The sequence below is a fragment of the Pleurodeles waltl genome, chromosome 7 (assembly GCF_031143425.1).
Source record: "Pleurodeles waltl isolate 20211129_DDA chromosome 7, aPleWal1.hap1.20221129, whole genome shotgun sequence".
Classification (NCBI taxonomy): Eukaryota; Metazoa; Chordata; class Amphibia; order Caudata; family Salamandridae; genus Pleurodeles; species Pleurodeles waltl.
In genome coordinates this window covers 473,115,455-473,135,549 of record NC_090446.1, presented here as the reverse complement: position 1 = coordinate 473,135,549, position 20,095 = coordinate 473,115,455, and the positions used below count along the sequence as shown (strand labels likewise).

Below are 20,095 nucleotides of genomic sequence, written 5' to 3'. Positions count from 1 at the left end.
GGTCTCTGGAGTCAGGAGGCACCATTGGTAGGCTTGGACTCCGGCAGCGAGGCTCTGGTGCAGAGGGGTTTTGTCTGGCGGGTCACTGGTGTTAGAGGGTCTCACTTCCTTGGGTTGACCCGATGACGGGGGGAAAACAAGACAGACCTACAGATGAGGGCTATCAGAAACATTGAGGCCATCAGAGTGAACCAGCTGTCTTGGCAGTGGTGGTGTCTGGTCTGGACACTAAACAAGCCTTTATGCTTGCAACTGGCTGGGATACTCCAGGTATTGGAGCAGGGAGGCTCCAGGCAGACTCGGCGTCTTAACAGGCTAGTGTCAATAGGGCTGCACTCCTGGACGCTCAGGATCCTCTTCCAGGCAAGATGCTCCCTCTGTGGACTCAATGGTCAGCAAAACAGAAGCAGACAGTCACGGCTGATGCCTATTGGTGCAGGGAAGTGGCTCCTACACTCGAGAGATGCTGACTGGGAGGTGAAGTGCTGGCAGTCCTACAAGGCTCTGGGCAGATGCACAGCTGCAGGATGAGTCAGGTCTTTGCCAGCCTGCGCCTGTCCCAACAAGTGCAGAGTTTTGCACCAAGTCTTCAGCTGTTCCACAGTTCGAGGCTTCTGCTCTTTGTCCTCGTCTCCGAGAGAACCCATAGTGTTCGACTACCCCCATTCCGGTCTGAAGCCACAAAGACCATATGTGGAGTCCAAGGATCATCACTCAGCCCCACGCTCTTCAATATCTACATAGCGCCACTCACCAACATCGTCTGACCCCATGGCCTCAACATCATTTCCTACGTCGATGACAACTCATCCTCTCCCTCACAAGGAACCCCTCCACTGCCAAGAACAACCTCCACACCTGACTTCTCGCCATCGCAAACTGGATGACAGCAAGCCACCTCAAACTGAACTCAGGAAAAACCGAGATCATCATCTTCGGGCCCAACAAGTCAGCATGGAACTACTCATGGTGGCCAGCCACCCTAAGATCCCCCCCCCCCCCCTCCCCCGACACCTACCACCCAATCTCGGCTTCATACTTGACTCAACTCTCTCCAGGACTCAGCAAGTCAACGCCATATCGTCCTCTTGCTGCAACACCCTCCGTATGCTCCGCAAGACCTTCAAGTGGATTCCAACAGAAACCAGAAGAACGGTCACCCATGCCCTCGTCAGCAGCAGACTGGACAACGGCAACACCCTCTACGCAGGGACCACAGCCAAGCTCCAGAGAAAACTCCAACGCATCCAGAACACCACAGCACGTCTCATCCTCAACCTCCCTCGCCACAAACACATCTCCGCCCACCTCAGAACCCTACACTGGCTACCCATCAACAAAAGGATAGTCTTCAAAACCTAATCCACGCACACAAAGCGCTCCACAACTCCAAACCGGCCTACCTCAACGAACAACTTCCACATCCCAACCCGCCAACTCAGCTCTGCCAACCTAGCCCTTGCAATAGTCCCTCGCATCCAACGCACCAAATTCGGCGGCAGATCCTTCTCCCACCTCGCCAAGACCTGGAACTCCCTCCCCACGAAAGACCCAGGACCTCCTAACCTTCAGAAAGCGCCACAAAATATGGCTCTTCGAGCAGTAGCACCACCCCCCAGTGCCTTGAGACCCTATCGGGTGACTAGCGCGCTTAACAAATCATTGACTGATTAGCAAATCTAAAGTCCTGGTGTGAGGGGGGCCACCTAAATACTCAATTTAGGGTTGTTTAGGAAAGTGTAAGGTAGAAGCTGTAGGAAGGTCACTTTTTGGCAGGGTTACCCACACTTTCCTAGAATAGACATCCGTGATCACTCTGGCCATAGGAGGTGGAGGACACTTAAAACAGATTAGCATCCACACTCTACCATCGAATACACACTGCAGTGGATCTGGAAATCAACAGAAGCTGAGATCTGTTGTGTTGAAACCACTACTTACGGTGGCACCACTACTTACGGTGGCACCACTGGAGGGCCCTTATGTGCCAGCGTGCATGGGTGACCAACAGAATACAGGAGGCTAGCAGACCACGCAGGCGCAAGACCTTCAGGACTGGAACCATTGCTCAGCTCCAAAACATCAAATTCAAAGCATGACTATCTAGCCTCTTCTGTTGGGGAGGGTAGGCACGATTCAGTGCAGTGTCCAGTACTGCCCCTATGAACAGGGTGCACTGAGCAGGGCGTTAGGGGACATTGGGATTTTTTTTTTTAAACCCCAGGTTGTACAACAACTGAGCTGTCTACTGCAAGTGACGCTACACCAACTCTGGAGAATTTGCTTTGAGCAGCCAATTGTCCAGGTAGGGGGAATACAGGTACTCCCCACCTTCTGAGATGTACAGAGAGCACTGCCATCACTTAAGAATACCAGGGCACACCAAAGATAGACCAAAAGTCAAGTCCCAAGTGGAAAGAAGTCCAAATCCAAACACAATGGATGTTCAAGAGATTTGTTTCTTCGTGGAACAGATATATTCTGCAAACAGCAGACACTTGTTTTGTCACAAAGACTTTTTTCAAGGCGAAAATACGAGTGTAGAGAGTTTTACTATGAAGCACTTGGTAGTTTAAGAGTCCATCGGAATCGTGTCTCTTAGTACCTATCTGCACTTCCAGGTCGCGTCTCATTGAAATGCTGTGACCTTACTTTTGGCTTATCATGGCCTTTGCGTCCGTCATATCCTTGATCTCAGTAACTGCCTACTCAGATTCTAAATAGCACCAGTATTTTGGTACATTCATTACCAACCCTTTACAGACAATTTCGATGGACTCTTGAAAACTACCAAGTTCTTCATAGTAAAACTTTACACTCTTATTTTCGCCTTGAAAAAATTAGTCCTTGCGACAAAACACGTGTCGGCTGTTGACAGAATATATCTGTCCCAGGAAGAATAAAATCTCTTCAACATCCACATTGTGTTTGTATTTGGACTTCTCTTTCCACTTGACTTTTGGACTATCTTTGGTGTGCCCTGGTACTCTTAGATATTTTCTATAGCACAGTTCATTTGTTTAAGTGATCTAGTGCATATAACACCAGTGGGGGTTGAGTGTCCTTACCGGGTTGGCACCCGCAACAATTTCTGATGCTCCTTCAATACATTTGTCATACACCTAATACAGATGTGCGAACACTAAGCATTGACCACAAATTTTATGTTTTGTTCGTATACCACTGCCATCACCTTTGTGAAGACTCCAGCTGCGGAATTAAGACCGAACGGAAGGATCGCAAACTGGTGATGTTGAGACCCCACTGAGAAGCGGAGATACCTCCTGTGCAACAAAAAAGAAAATTGATGTAAAAATACACATCCTACAAATCAATTGACATAATCCAGTGTCCCTGGTTCAGCGCAAAAAGCACCAGTGCAATCATTTATTTTTTCCTGTTTCAGGAACCAATTCAAAACCTTGAGGTCTAGGATTGGATGCAAACAGCTGTCCTTTTTGGGAATCAGGAAGTAGCTAGAGTATCATCCCTGATCCCGTTACCGCTTTGAAACCAACTCCACTGCACCCTGTTGAGGTGGGGATTGGGCCACCTGCTGAAGTAAAAGATGCTCCTCAGAGCAAAAACTGTTGGGGATGGAAGGGTAGGGGAAATTCCTGGAAGGGTAATGCATACCCATTTTCTACTATACTCAGACCCCCACCGGTCGAATGTTATAGACGGTCACTGTGGTAGAAAATGGGACAACCTTCCTACCACTGAGAAAGCATGCTCCAAAAAGGTGAATCTAGGGCTGCTTTCCTGAGATGTTGGCTGGGAAAAGTAGGAAGGCTGATGGGCTGCTCCCAGTCTACCTTTGCCACACCCTTGGTATGACTTGCAAAGTGGATTGGCAAACCGCTGCCTGCCACAAAAGTAATTTCCGCCAAACCCACAGAACCTTCAAAACTGCCTGCAGTCTCTATGCTGAGCTTGAAGACCTACTGTTCGCACTGTCGCTTTGCTGTCCTTGAATCTCTTCAAGGCAGAATCGGCTTGGACGCCAAACTGTTTGGCACCTGGATACCTAGCCTACCACTTGCCTGTGGCTTCCAGTTACTGCTTGTTCCAGACTGACCTAGCGACACCGCAGCTGCCGGGGTTTTCACACTGTTCTTCCAGACAACAGAAACCCCACCCACCCCAGGACCTACTTAATTGAGGCCACAGCATACACACGCCAAAGGCAAGGCTGTCTGCACCATGACCAGTGGTCCTTCCTTCCCCCGCAGATGCCCCATTGCTAAGCTCTACACCCTGAGCCCTGAATGCTGCAAACTGCCACTGCTTCCTTTCACGCTCCTCTTTAGGACTTTTCACCTGCACCCACTGCCACTTCACCTACCACAGCACACACCAACCCCACCCGGAAACACTAACTCACATGCGCCCTTCTCAACACATGTGCACTATGCAAGCATTCCACAGAATTATGGCACCTCATCACCACCCTCGCACTGGACAGTCTTCCTCACAAACCTGACTCAACCCTACATCTGCCCCAGATATTGCCACAGCAATCCACAAAGGATATAATCAATCATTCACCAGGACCGCACTAACAAGCCAGGAGGAGGAGGAACATACACCCCCCCCACCCCAATGGAACATCTTGCCTTTAAGCTCCACACGGGCGACAAAAACGACCATCAGAGGCACCCTCACATACCGACCCCGCCCAGGCTTGCGCTCCAACTTCTGCCACACTATGGCAGACTTCATTGCACCCATAAGCCTTAGACCCCAAGGACTACATCTCCCTTGGCGACCTAAATTTCCACATTGACAACCCCACCAACATCACTGCACACCCCAACTGTATGGGCAGCCATGGATTGACCCAGATCGTCCACGACCCTACACACCACAGGACACATTTTCACCTCCAGCAACTGCGTCAGATACAGCCATGTCACAGAACTCACGTGGACTGATCCCGCAATCGCCCACTTCAGCATCTCCATCCCCTACACTTAAACCCCCAAGATGACCAGCGCCCCCCCACTGGATGTAGAACAAAAACTCAGGGACCAGCTGGGCAGATGCCTTCAGGACCTCCAACCCTGCTACAGTCACCAATTTCTAAGAAGGGGTTGTAGGAAGTTGTCTCTCTATGCACTATTTCAAAGTAAGGAATAGTATGCACAGAGTCCAAGGGTTCCCCTTAGAGGTAAGATAGTGGCAAAAAGAGATAATACTAATGCTCTATTTTGTGGTAGTGTGGTCGAGCAGTAGGCTTATCAAAGGAGTAGTGTTGGTCGAGCAGTAGGCTTATCAAAGGAGTAGTGTTAAGCATTTGTTGTACATACACAAGCAAAAATGAGGAACACACACTCAGACAATTCCAGGCCAATAGGTTTTTGTATAGAAAAATATATTTTCTTAGTTTATTTTAAGAACCACAGGTTCAAGATTTACATGTAATACTTCACATGAAAGGAGGATGGGGAGGGGGTGGGGGGCTCCTCGGGGTAGCCACCACCTGGGCAAGGGAGAGGGCCACCTGGGGGTCGCTCCTCACTGGAGGTCGGATCCTTCAGGCCCTGGGGGCTGCGGGTGCAGAGTCTTTACCAGGCATCGGATCTTAGAAGCAGGCAGTCTGGTCAGGGGGAGCCTCGGGATTCCCTCTGCAGGCGTCGCTGTGGAGGCTCAGGGGGGGCAACTCTGGCTACCCACAGTCTCGCAGTCGCTGGGGAGTCCTCCCTGAAGTGACTGTTGTCCACAAGTCGAGCCGGGGGCGTCAGGTGCAGAGTGGCAAGTCTCACGCTCCCGGCGGGAAACGCAAGTTGTTTCAAAGTTGCTTCTTTGTTTCAAAGTTGCAGTCTTTGGTGAACAGAGCCGCTGTCCTCTGGAGTTCTTGGTCCTTCTAGATGCAGGGCAGTCCTCTGAGGATTCAGAGGTCGCTGGTCCCTAGGGAGAGCGTCGCTGGAGCAGTGTCTTTAGAAGTGGGTAGACAGGCCGGTAGAGCTGGGGCCAAAGCAGTTGGTGTCTCCGTCTTCTCTGCAGGGTTTTTCAGCTTAGCAGTCCTCTTCTTAGGTTGCAGGAATCTGAGTTCCTAGGTTCTGGGGAGCCCTTAAATACTAAATTTAAGGGCGTGTTTAGGTCTGGGGGATTAGCCAATGGCTACTAGCCCTGAGGGTGGGTACACCCTCTTTGTGCCTCCTCCAGAGGGGAGGGGGGAACATTCCTATCCCTATTGGGGGAATCCTCCACCTGCAAGATGGAGGATTTCTAAAAGTCAGTCACCTCAGCTCAGGATGCCTTAGGGGCTGTCCTGACTGGCCAGTGACGACTCCTTGTTTTTCTCATTATCTCCTCCGGCCTTGCAGCCAAAAGTGGGGCCGTGGCCGGAGTGGGCAGGCAACTCCACTAGCTGGAGTGCCCTGTGGTGCTGTAACAAAGGGGGTGATCCTTTGAGGCTCACCGCCAGGTGTTACAGTTCCTGCAGGGGAGGTGTGAAGCACCTCCACCCAGTACAGGCTTTGTTACTGGCCACAGAGTGACAAAGGCACTCTCCCCATGTGGCCAGCAACATGTCTGGTGTGTGGCAGGCTGCTAGAACTAGTCAGCCTACACGGATAGTCGGTTAAGGTTTCAGAGGGCACCTCTAAGGTGCCCTCTGGGGTGTATGTTACAATAAAATGTACACTGGCATCAGTGTGCATTTATTGTGCTGAGAAGTTTGATACCAAACTTCCCAGTTTTCAGTGTAGCCATTATGGTGCTGTGGAGTGCGTGCATGACAGACTCCCAGACCATATACTCTTATTGCTACCCTGCACTTACAATGTCTAAGGTTTTGCTTAGACACTGGGGCACAGTGCTCATGCACTTGTGCCCTCACCTATGGTATAGTGCACCCTGCCTTAGGGCTGTAAGGCCTGCTAGAGGAGTGACTTATCTATACTGCATAGGCAGTGTGAGGCTGGCATGGCACCCTGAGGGGAGTGCCATGTCGACTTACTCGTTTTGTCCTCACGAGCACACACAAGCTGGCAAGCAGTGTGTCTGTGCTGAGTGAGGGGTCCCCATGGTGGCATAAGACATACTGCATCCCTTAGAGACCTTCCCTGGCATCAGGGCCCTTGGTACCAGGGGTACCAGTTACAAGAGACTTACCTGGATGCCAGGGTGTGCCAATTATGGAAACAAAAGTACAGGTTAGGGAAAGAACACTGGTGCTGGGGCCTGGTTAGCAGGCCTCAGCACACTTTCAAATCAAAACTTAGCATCAGCAAAGGCAAAAAGTCAGGGGGTAACCATGCCAAGGAGGCATTTCCTTACAGGGGTGAAAAACAAAACGCCTGGATCACCAATTCCATCGGCAGCATCATCCCAATCAATCGCAACAACCAGAGAAAACCCCCCAAAAAGGCCAGCTGTTACACCGAAGAACTCAGAGTTAAGACAGCAAACAGCTGGAGAGGTGGCGCGCCAGCAAGGATGCCTCTGACAGAGCAGCCTTCAAGACCAACCTCAACCTCTACCACCACCTGCTGAGGGCAACAAAAAAGGCAGTCCTTCCAGCACGCATCAAAACCAACACCACAAAGCAACTCTTCAACATTAAGGAATTCTCTAACCTGCCTGCCAGCAAAAACATCACCCCCTCACAGGAGCGGTGCGACAACCTCACCCACTTCTTTCACGACAAGATTACAACCATATACAGAAACTTCGAACAAAAACTCACATCTACAGACTTCCGACAGATACACCATCAACGTAACCGACACGAACCACACACTGACCACCTGCAACATCCTCTCCACCCAGGACATCACCTTCACCATGAAATCCATCCACTCAGGAGCTCAGACTGATGCCCACACCACATCTTCAACCTTAGAAACCAAAGGATCTGCCAGGATCTCCCCACCTTGCCCAACCCCTCCATCACCACAGCAACATTTCCCGACGCGTGGAAACACCCCAGTCAGAACACTACTCGAAAACCCTCTGGCCGGTAGTTTCTGGGTTTGCCTAGTTTGACAATCTCCCTGCTCCCATTCCCAGCAAAGATACTCGAAAAGAACATGAACAAGAAACTTGTGACATACGTGGAGTAGAACCAGCTACTTGACACCTCCCAATCCAGCTTCTGCAGCAATCACAGCATATCCCTGATTGCATCCTCTGATAACATACGAACCCTCCTCAACCGAGGAGAAATGGCAGCTTTGATCCTCCAAGCTCTCTGCAGCCTTTAACACCTTATCCCCACCACATGCTGAAAGACTCCACCACATCAGCATCCAAGTGGATGCTCTCAGATGGATGGATGGATTGATGAATGAATGAATGAATCACCTCCTTCCTCACTGGAAGAACCCAGACGATCCACCTTACACCTCTGAACCACAGGGCTCATCCCTCAGCCCCATGCTCTTCAACGCATATATGACCCGAGTCGTTGACTGGATGAAGAACAACTGCCTGCAGGTAACAGAGACAAGACGAAGTATTGATCTTTGGCAATAGCAGCAACACATGGAACTACTCCTGGTGGCCATCAGACCTAGGTCCAACACCTACTCCCTCCATGCCAGAAACCCAAAATCATCAACATGCAGTTCAATATGAAATAACAGATCAACACCATCTCCTCTGTCTGCTTCCTCACTTTGTGCATGCTATGCAAGATCTTCAAGTAGCTAAACCTACACATGAGACGCACTGTGACACAGGCTCTCATCACCAGCCGACTAGACTACAATGCTCTCTACATAGGATTCACCAAACATCCTACAGAGACTTCAGATCATACAGAATGCCACAGCCAGACTCATCCTCAACCTTCACCAATGAACCCACATCACATTCCATCTCAGGCAACTCCAGTAGCTCCCCATACACAAGATGCCAATTCAAGCTGCTGACCCACCCACCCACCCACACAAGGAACCGCGTACATTAGCCACCTACTGAACTTCCACCAATTGTCAAGAAGACTGTGCTTAGTCTCCCTTTCACTTGCCCATACTCCCCACATCTACCTAAGCAGAAGTGGAGGACGCTCCTCATTGCAGTAAAAACCTGTAACAGCCTCTCCACGCAACTCCAGACCATCACCTGTACCAGAATTCTGAATGGCCCTCAAGACCTGGCTGTTTGAATAAGCCTCCAGGACCCGCAAGAGCCAGGATACCCTATCAGGTGATTAGCCACACTTAATACCGGATTGACACCATCGAAGGTCAAATCCAGAAGAGTGGTTTGCACATCAGACGAGAACCCAGATCCACCCTCAGCCAAGTGCGCCGTTGCTTAGAGACTGAAGTCCTTATCGCTCTAGCCACTGAATCAGCCATATGCAGGCTGGACAGCTAGCCTCACTGCTACATAGTTGTCATTTAACAGTTCTACAAAGTGCCTCTGAACATCATCTGGCAGCTTTGGAATCACTGTCCTGGCAAAATCCATCAAGGTGTGTATATAGCGGCCCAAAAGACAAGTAGCTTTAGCAGACGTCAGAGTCATATTCCCCAGAGAAAAAACCTTCTTCACAGATTGCTCCATCTTCACAGACTCCCTCTCTGCCGCAGAAGTTGGGAAGGACCCTAGAGTCAACATCAATGAACAGGAGGCCTGTACCACCAAGCTTTTGGTTGATGGATGACTACTCAAACACAGGATCCCTGGATCAGCCTTGTACCTTCTGCCAATGGTAGAGACACTGCCGGGGTTGACAAAGGTTTCTGCCAAATGTCCAATGCAGGTTCAGTCAAAGCCCCATTAAAAGGCAATGGTGGACTGACACAAAGGAAGCAGAAAGCAGTACCTGTGTCAATAGATTAGGTTTAAGTTCAGCTGTAGGAAGGGACCGCTCCAACATGTCTGCAGCCTCCCTTATCACCACATGATAGGACGTAACGTCAGGAGGAGGCATGCCTTTTGGTGACAATTGTAGGAAGCTGGCTCTGTACATACTATACCAAAATGAAGGATAGTGTGCACAGAGTCCAGTGGATCCCCAGAGGCTAAAGTAGATAATACTAATGCTCTTTTGTGGTAGTGTGTTTGAGCAGTGGGGCTTAGAGGGTAGTGTTAAGCATGTGTTGTGTACACACACACACACACACACAGTGTCAAGAAATAAGACTCACACTCTATGACTAACTCCAGGCCAATGTTTCCATTTATCAAAAAATATACTTTGTTACTTTATTTCTAGAACCAAAAGGATCTTTGTTGCAGGTAAGTAGTTCCAAGAATATACCACTTCAAAAGCGGACACTTAGTGCAATTTCTCATAGAAAGCCATGCAGTCCTCAGGGGCGAGGGGTATCAGCACCAAAACACCCTCAGTGGCACAGGGGCGGCCGGGTGCAGGGTGCAAACAGCATCAGGTGCCCAATCCTTATCAATGATGGAACCTCAGGGGTCACAAGAGATGCTGCAGGTGTTGATCAGGGAGTCGACTGAAGAAAACCAACTGCTAGGCAGGTAGCCAGAGAGCCCACTGGGCTGGACTTTTGATCAGGTTCCCCAAGGCAGGGGGGTTGGGGCAATAAGGTGCAGGGGTACCTTCAGGTGTCTGGGAATCTCCACTGTAGCTGGTCGCGGTTGGGAGTCCTCTGGATTTAGGCTGCAGGTGTCAGTTTGGTTAGAAGGGGTAGACCCAGTAGACCCAGGGTGGACTCTAGGTTGGAAATGCCTGGGGGTGCTTTCTGGTCCGATGGTACACCAGGACTTGGGCCATGGCGTCAGGTGCAGAGTGAGCTGGAGTCTCAGAACCGGGGCAGTTCTGTAGTCCTTTTGGAGGCGTTTTTGTGGACAGGGCTGGCGGGGGGGGGGGGGGGAAGGCTTGTAGAGATCGCTGATCCTGCATGACGAGTCGTCGTCTTTTAGTAGGATTCTTAAAGCTGCAGACACGCTGGTAGGGCTGGGGTCAAGTCAGATGTCTGGAATCTTCTCTGCTGGTGTGGCGCTTCAGTCATCCTTGTTAGGTCACCAAGAGCAAGGTTCAGGGGTGCCCCTAAATACTAGATTTAGTATTATGTGGGTCAGAGGACAGTCTCCAATGGCTACTGTCCATGAGGGTGGCTACATCCGTCCAAAGCCCACTCCATTTGGAAGGGAATGGGGGTGGAGGGGAGAACACATTAACCCCATTTGCAGGCATCTTCCAATGCAAGAGGGAGGATTCTGCATGGAGGGGGTTAACTCAGATCTGGGCGGCCTAGGGGTGGGCACACCACCGGCTGTTGTGTTTACTAGTTTCCCTACCAGACCTGCAGACAAAATTGAGCCCTGGTCAGGGGGGTGGGGCGGCGCCTTTGAGGCTCACCGCAAAGTGTTGCAGTATTGCTCGTGCACCTGTTCCCTCACTTGTGGTATAGTGAACTCTGCCTTTTGGCTGTAAGGCCTGCTACAGGGATGACTTACCTGTGCCACAGGCAGTGGTTTGTGGGTATGACACCCAGGGAGGGATGCCATGTTGACTATACCTTTTTCTTCCAACCAACACACACAATCAGCAATAGCAATGTGCATGTGTTTAGTGAGGGGGGGGGTCCCTTAGGGTAGCAGAGTATATGCTGCAGCCCTTAGGGACCCTCTCTGGCCACAGAGCCCTTGGTACCACTGGTACCTTTTTCAGCAGACTTGGCTGTGTGCTAATTGTGAAAGCAATGGTACAGTTTTAGGGAAAGAACACAGGCACTGGTTAGCAGAATCCCAGCACACACTCAGTCAAGTTAGTATATTAGGCAAAAAGTGGGGATGGGGAGGGTACTGCCACAAGGGGCTAGTTTCTTACAACATTAATTCCCATTCTGGGTAAGTATCCAAGCTACTTGCAGTGTCCAGTCCTTTAAAATCTGGATCATGCAAACGTATCTCACCCTCTTTCAGGTGAAGATCTTGCTGGGCAAACAAATATTGTTTTTTCCATAAGGCGCTAAACGTTTACAGGATCTATGCCTCCACTCTAGCAGCAGCGCCAGAGAAGACTGGATTAGCACCAGCGATAGTGGCACCGAATTCACAGGAACTGGAGCCGAATAATGCCACACTGGCATGGAGCCTTTTGACATCTGTGAGGGAGCATTCGGCGCCATTAACTCCTGCAGAGTTTCTACTAGCGAAATAATCCCTTTCTTCAGCACTGGAGAAGGCCAGGGTACCTGGGCCATTGGCATGAATGGCACCTACTGATATTGCACTGGGAAGCCTTCCAGCAAATAAGACATTGGACTCATGGAGCCTGCACGCACACCAGATGGAGTCACTGCCTTACTAAAAATGATGTACATTGCATTTAGAAAGCTAGAAGGATCCATTTCAGGAGCACAGAAAGCTGGATACTCTTGCTTCTGTTGAGAAGGAAGAACTGGAAGTGGGGAAACCACCTCTAGCTTCGGACCAGGGTGCACAGAAGTTGTCAGAGGACTCAAAAGTGATGCCGGACGGGCTACAGAAGATGGAGCCGGAGAGCCTTCAGTCAGCATCTGAGGCCGAGACACTGATGCCGCAGAAACATCTCTTGAAGATAGACATCAGAAACAGACGCAGCTTTGTTTTTGCGTTTCCTCTTGGACGACTGATAAGTGAGGAGACAGCAACTCCTAACAAGTCAGAGGCTTCTGATGACACTTCTCCTTACTTTGGCCATGAAGAACTTTGCTTATCTTTCATGGCCTTCCGGTTCATCTTCTGACACAAACAGGCGCCAACGTCGTGATACGAGCAGAGACACCATAGAGTCATCACAAGGGTCAGTGATCGACATCTGACTTCACACTCCTGGCAGGGCTTGAATCCAGACTTTCTTGGCAAAGACTGTTACAGAAAAATAGCATATACTGTTTCCTAATCTGAAACACTGTTGCCACAGCAATACCTAGAGGAGAAATGATAACTGTTACGCCTCAAATGTGCGGAAAACAAGGCAACAGACGTCAGCAAGGGCATCTAGTGGCTCAGATGACGTCACGTGCAGAACCATGGCATTATGACATTGTGCAGCGCTATTAAGAAAAGCTTCCGTGGAAGGCTGGTGCCTTGGGATATTTAAAAGTTGAGAAATCCACAAGTAGATGTATCTATCAGAAATAAACTGCATTCAAAACAATGGCAAACAATATTGAAGTGTAATACGTTTTGGAAAGTTGAGCAAATTATTCATTAGTACCTAAAATAAAAGTAATTATAAACCCTAAATACTTTGGATAAGAGTCTACAAGGTGGTAAGTATGAAATGGGTACAAGAATTAGAAGTCATTTTCTGTAGCAGCAGAATCATAAAAGAAGAAGCGACCAACAAGAACACAATCTTAGAAACTCCTCCAAAAGATACATCACTCAATCAGCAGTCAAACTAGGTGAGCATCAATATACAACAAGACTGCTATGCAGGTTCAATTACACACCTTGCAAGGGCTGAACAATTGCCTGTTTCCGCTGTAAGACAGCCTTGCGCTGAAGTGGCCTAAGTTTCGACTGAAAGATGTCTTCAGAGTTTTCTGAATCGTGGGACTTGTTTAAATTGCTTTCTACAGCAAATGCAGCTTCTAATTTTTTCTTCTGTTCCTTAAGTTCCTGAATAGTGAACAGAGGGGGTGGAAGAGGATAAAGAAAATTGAGATTAATTGAAATTCATGATTAACATTCTTAAAGCAATGAATCCATAAAGCATCGTTTTGGTAAGACATTTAAAAACTATTTTAAATTATTCTTGGCCAACGGCAATCTTTTACATGGCTATCATTAAGCCATTAGAACCAATAGTTCAGCAACAGTCGAGGTCCACCATTTATCGAACCTCTCCCTCACAGCTCTGTCCATTCTACTCACCGAATTAAGGCATCTGCAGTTGCTAAGCTTTCACAGTAGGAGAAATTGGACTGGTCTCTATTGTACATGGTACCAAGTACAACCATCTCTCAAACAGTGGCAGGACACGATATTTAGGATGTAGCTGTTTAAGTACAGAACTTTGCGCATTTGTACTGTTACACGTGTACAGCACATACACAAACCCTGCACACGTTCTTCATCACTAGTCCCTGCTATTTGGGGGGTGGCGGGGGAGGGAGGGGAGCAAACCAGTGGGAGACCTGTTAACCAGATAATAGAAAAAGAACCAAAGTCTATGAGTAATAGTCTCCATAAAAGTAACTGTATCCTGCTTTTGCACATTCTGAACATCAGTTGAAATGCCACAGCAGTTGATAAAGGGATAGGAAGAAAAGGGCAGCAGCCTTGGACAGATAAGTCCTAGTCAAAGCTGTTTTACTCAATTCTTTAACCAAAATATCATTGTTCCACAAGAAAGCTACTAGAGAGCATCATCATCATCAGAAAGCATGTGGGTCACAACGCAGCATCTCTTATAAGGCACATTTGAAAAGTTCAACAGATGCTGCGTTAGCCCTGGAATGTGCTAGTACTTTTAATGGAGCTTTGACTATGCAGAATCTAGCAATGGGTAATGTGTAAGGTCAGGTAACTGGTAATGGTGTCCCTTAGCAGGTTTTTGACAGACACTGTTGGACACATGCAGCCAGTACACCAGAGTGTGCGCACACACAAAAAAAAAAAAAACAGGCTTTTCTACTCACTTATTTACTAAGCACCAGGGACATCACCGTAGCAATCAGGACCACTCCAACCCAATACTGCTCCAATTTAAAGAAAAAATGAAGTCACCCTTTAAAAGTACACAACACAACAATGCAGTAACCATACCCAGCTTCCCCTCCTCATATTTGTTGACTTTATGCTCGATTTTGACCATGTACAGTGCTCCGCTGCCTTTTGGATGGAGACGTACATCTCAGGACTAAATTGGCTCAAAAGGCCTTTACCTCACACTAGTGATAACCACATTTTATGTCATCAGAACAAAAAGCTCTACCAGAAGGCACCTGCAGAATGTCCATTGCATGCCTACCTGCCTCGTCACCCATTCAGAACTTTCCAGGCCAGTTCTCATAAGATCCATTGGTGGCAAGGTAGTTTTTAAGATGTGCACTGAGCACCTGTCTGAGATGGTGCCTAGGAGGATAGCTGGCCCACAAACCCAAAGTTGACGTCTTGACCTAGAAAGACGTAGGGTAGCAGACGGCCTCTTTTCCACTACAGCATCTCCACCTTGCTTCCAGAAGAGTTTTCAGCAGGGGTCTTGGGTTGAAAGGACTTGCTAGCATTCAAAGGACATAAGGGCTTTGCTGACTGGAAATGAGAAGTCCTGCTTGATAGCAGATGTAGGGGAATTGTGATTTGGCAGAGAAAGGACACTGGGTGACTATCAGCTGTGGGACCAAACATGTTCTTCCTGATGGAAAAGAAAACTAGTGACCTTCTCAGGTTCAGAGACTTGAGACCAGAACACCACCATATGGCCAGTCAGTATTGATGCTCTTGGCAGCTGTAATAATGAGGTCTTTGGACATCAGCGGTTTCTGCTCAGCAGCTATCTAGCCCAGGTTTAGGCTGACTCAGTACTGCTCTTAAGCAAAGCAGCAAGGAGGCAAAGCGATCAAACTAACACCAGAGGCAGCAACTGAAGCTAGGCAGGCCGACAATGGTGTATTGTAAGGAGATACACAGACTGGAAGATCCTCTTCCAAAGGTCTCCAGACATTTCATTTCCTTCTGCATGTAGGAGCGTGATGCTTTATAATTCAGGGATGATTCAATCAGCACGTACTGGTCTGTGGGATTCACACACAATTGTTGCAGGCCAATACTTTGTTTAAATGACTGAGGTGTAAGGCTTGCAGAATAGATTCTGAGAAATCCTCCTTGAGCCTGCTAGAGAAACTGGTGTTCCATGGCCACAACTTGCCTTATTGGGGGAACTGCTGCTTTCACAAAGGTGTAAACATTATTCTTGTCCATGGCAACAGTGCCCCAACAGGACAATACCATGGCCACGACTGGATAATGGCACCTAGTCATATGCCAGTCCTAGAGGCCACCAGAACGGTCATCCTGATCAGTATCTTGTTCACCCATGCAAGCCCAACTACAGGGAAATGTCTAGTAGGTACACCCACAAAGGATATTCTGTCCATTGAGAGCTAGCAGATAAAAACCAGACTAAAGTCTGGCAAGTACCTGAACCGGAGTGGGCAGTGCAGGCTGAGCAAAGGAGCCTTCTGCTATTGAATGACCTTTTAGAGCAGCACTAGGACAGGAAGCTGCAACGGGGAAACTCCCTTGAGACTACACATTCATACCATTCAGAAAGAAGCTGAAGAAAAAAAATAGCATTGATGCAAACCAGAAGTGAGATATATGAGAGGAGGGTGGGGTACACCGTTACGGGCCATGGCATCTTTTCCATCTGCAACTGATTAGAGGAACCTGACCTGCCAGCAAAGCAGAATGAGCCATATAGGAAAGGGTTTATAGAGGACTATGTCCAAAATAAAAGGACTGCCAGTAACTCGGCCTCATGAACACCTAACTGCTGTGTTGAGAGTTAGAGACAAGTCATGAAGAAAATGGGCGGGATGTATCTTAGCAAAAGCAAGTGCATCACTTTCCCTTCTGTAGTTCTTCACCTTATGAGTAAACTGACTATGCCCAGAGGCACTGGTATTCTCAGCCGGTAGCACAGCCTCAGGAAAAAAGGCTCAACCTTGGTGCAGTGAACACAGGAGAGTAGACTGGGAGCAGAAAAGACCCACCAGAGCAGACACTTGGGTTAAATTCTCCAGTGCAAACCATGTACAGCCTTGGACCTCTAGACTCTCGTTCAAGGAGGGAGGCTGACTTAAACAGACGTTTAAGTGCAAGGGGCTTAAAGGTCCCACCCATGCCCCACAAGAGATGCTAGGTTGAACCTTCAGTGCAGCAGCTTTGGCACTATCACCCAGGCGAGGAACTGAGTGCAAAAATCTTTGATGACCTCTCTAAAGCAAAGAAGCATCTACAGTGAAAAATCATCTTCCCACCAGTACTTTTGCTCTCCCACCAGAGAGAAACAGAGCCTGCACCTGGAACATGTTGTTAAATGGCAGCAGAAGGTGGTCTTTTGACCAGGTGCTTTCACAGTCCCCCGACAAGGGCCTGAATCACTTCAGAGTATTCAACCAGGATGCTACGGCATTCATCGACATACCTGGTAGAGTATGGGTTTACATAGCAGCCACTAGAGAAAGTTTCTGACTCAAGTTTACAGCAGAGCTCAAATCTTGCTGATTAAGCAACAAAAAAGCAACAGATTAGTCACAATGAGGTGTAACCTTACTTCTTCATGCAAAATAAGTGGTTTGAGGGATCCTGTACCAATGCGAGCATACAGTGCAGGCCGGCCTCCTCCAAGAATAAGACAAATGTTATGTGGGTCAGCTGCTGCAAACAGCCAATAGTAAGCCGTGCATGACAGACTGCTGCTTCACAACTAGAATAAACATGGAGGAGGGTGAAAAAGTAAAGACAAAAACAGCAGATAAAGACTGGACCCAGCTAAGGAGTTGCAGAGTAGAAAAGAAGTAGGTACAACCAACATTTAAGCAAAGTGGTGAGGACACGAGCTGGCTACATAAGAGTAGTCTGTACTTTTACTCGAAGCTCTTCGTTGTAAGAGCTATAGAACCAGTTTACTGTCGGCTACTGGGGGCAGGAATACTTACAGGTTGAGAACGAAATGGCGCAAGGATATAATAAAATATCAATACTTAAAACAAAAGCCACCAAAACAAGGGTGGTCGTGCTAGGTTATCAGGCTTACAAAAAGAACACAAACAAAACACTTAATACAACCTTATGACTAGATCGTGGGTAAACTTTGGTGGATGGAAATTATCTTCAAGAGCAAATTAGGTCTGAAAACATGGGAGCAAATCAGCTGTCTGCCCTGAAGATACAAAATTGCCCAGATGAGGACAAAATTAGCCTGAACTACACTTTTCTAGCCCCCATATGGAAGACTAGCAATGATTTTTCTCATTGCAGTGTGGTAACTTAATTCATTTGAGGAATTTGGGACAGTGGTTTGAAGAAGAAAAAAATAAAATGCCCACATAAAATGTATACAACGTGCACTTATAATTAATTCAATATCACCATATATATATATATTTTTTTTTTAAACAGTAGCATTAGAGTAGGAAGGAAAACGCTTCGTTCTGAACATGCAATTGAGGCATTTTCAAATTCAAAATGGCTTCAAGTTACCACCAGCAGAGGTAATCTTGTTTCCTTCTAAAGGTAGAATAGTAGATTAAATGGCACCAATTACCTGTATTTCAAGCTGGCTCTCCTCTACCCTCTTCATAAGTTCCAGGCGTTCCTGTTTTGGGGTGCTAGGAAGTGGGATGCCCTTCAGCCCTTTTTTCATGAGCATCTTCTCCAGGTTCAGCAGCCTCTCAACTACAGCAGAGTCGAGACCTTCAGTCTTCAAATAAGTGCTGCAGAAAAAATTGGCAAGATTAGCTTCAATAATTAAAACTATGTAGAAAGTATAGGGCAGGTTTAATTCTTGGCAGTTGGCCCCTTGTTCCGCCAGAGAGACTGAGTATACTAAGTCTCCATGGCAGAGGAACCGCCCATATTTATAAATCTCCACTCAACTGGCAGTCCTTCATAAAGCTTTGCCAGGAACTGCTGTCACTGTGGTTCCTGTCAATGCATTTCTCGGTTTGGGGCAGTGCTGTCAACATGACTGTGCTCTGCACTAAACAGTTTTCTTTTTTATTTTACAAAAAGAAAAACCCAAAACATAAATAAATGCACCACACAATGCTCCCCTTGCTAAGACATTCCCTTGGTATCCCAGTAAAGGGTTTGGAAAAGATTGCTAGTGTAAAAGTTCCAAAGATAAATCACTTCTTTCGATACGGTCAGTGAAAGAACAGGGGCATCCACGTAATAATCCACCAGATAAAAAGGGCTCAGTATACACTGCATTAGAAATTAAAAAACTCATGAAAGACTGAGGAAGAACAGAACCTTTGCAATTGTGAAACGATTGTGAGGAGCACACACCTGTTTTATATATGGTTGTCCTGCTGATGTGATGTCCTAATGTGATACTTTTCAGGATGTGGGCGAGCAGAACAATGTAATGGTAGATAATTGGGGGTTGGACGGCGACTGTTTTGTGTTACAAATTTCAGCGACGTTAAGTAACCACTCATCTCAGGTGTCTGTTCCCTACTAGTGAGGGTGTGGCTGTGGCTGGAGGTCACGCATGATGGCCGCTGCCCTTTAGAGCTCCACAAGGCTTCAGCACTTCCTGGAAGGATTGAAGATGTTTTCACATCAAAATGATTCATTTCTCCAGCATTTTGTAGCACAGGAGCTCTGTGCTGGATAAATATGCCTGTATCTTACAGAGACACAGAGTTTTGAAGTCATTTCAGAGACTTCATGGGAGGGCCTGGGGTAAATTTTTTATCTGCGTCATTTGCGTTCCACTTCATAAGCCTCTGCACAAACCTAAACTTTCGCAGAGATGTTTCTATTTGACTTAACTGCTTGCCTGGATGTCATTCTTCAAATATGATCTCCTCTGCAGTGGAATATTTATTCCCTTCTGACAACCAGCTGAACTTTTGACCTCTCTTCAAACACATTTAGCAGAGGTTTTCAACTTTCAGTATTCACTGCCAGCTCGTTATCAAGGAGCTCTTTCAAATTGCTCTTCATAACATGGTAAATGCTTTCCTTTGACTGAGGTTTTTTTCTTTTCAGAAGGTTCCCTTCAAACTAGTCACCAATTGTTCCACTATGTGCAGTAAAGTGCTTTGCTCTTGTGGTATTCTGCTATGCCTGTTCTGAAAGAATAATTTAAGGATTTTCTATTTATTATATTTTGCTCTTTTGGAAACTTCTCGCAGCAGCTGCTCATTGTAATATAATTTAATCATCACCTCACGTTGCTGGCCCCCTTTTACCAAATTGCTGCTAGCTTTTATGGGGAGACCACACAATTCTCAGAGCAGCCAGTCATCCTCTTCCTCCAAGTCTAATAATCCTCTTCGAGTGGTGTGCACACAATTAAATCTTCGCCACCATCAACTTTAACAATGGATAGTGCTACAGACTTTTTGAAGGATAGCATCTCTTCAACTCATGCTGCTGGCACAATTAAAAAAAAAAAAAAAAAAAAAAAAAAATCATCTAACACTTCCTCCGT

General features: G+C 47.4%; 1 protein-coding gene across 1 annotated transcript in view; it reads right to left on the bottom strand.

Moving 5' to 3' along the window:
* The window catches only part of KIF22 (kinesin family member 22), a 136,180-nt gene that overhangs the window by 30,990 nt on the left and 85,095 nt on the right, over positions 1–20,095 (bottom strand). Inside the window, exons 9-10 of the mRNA XM_069244087.1 lie at positions 18,197–18,365; positions 13,374–13,542 (exon numbers count right to left, since the gene is read on the bottom strand). Of these exons, the coding sequence (XP_069100188.1) occupies positions 13,374–13,542; positions 18,197–18,365 (338 nt within the window). The remainder of the gene's footprint in view (positions 1–13,373; positions 13,543–18,196; positions 18,366–20,095) is intronic.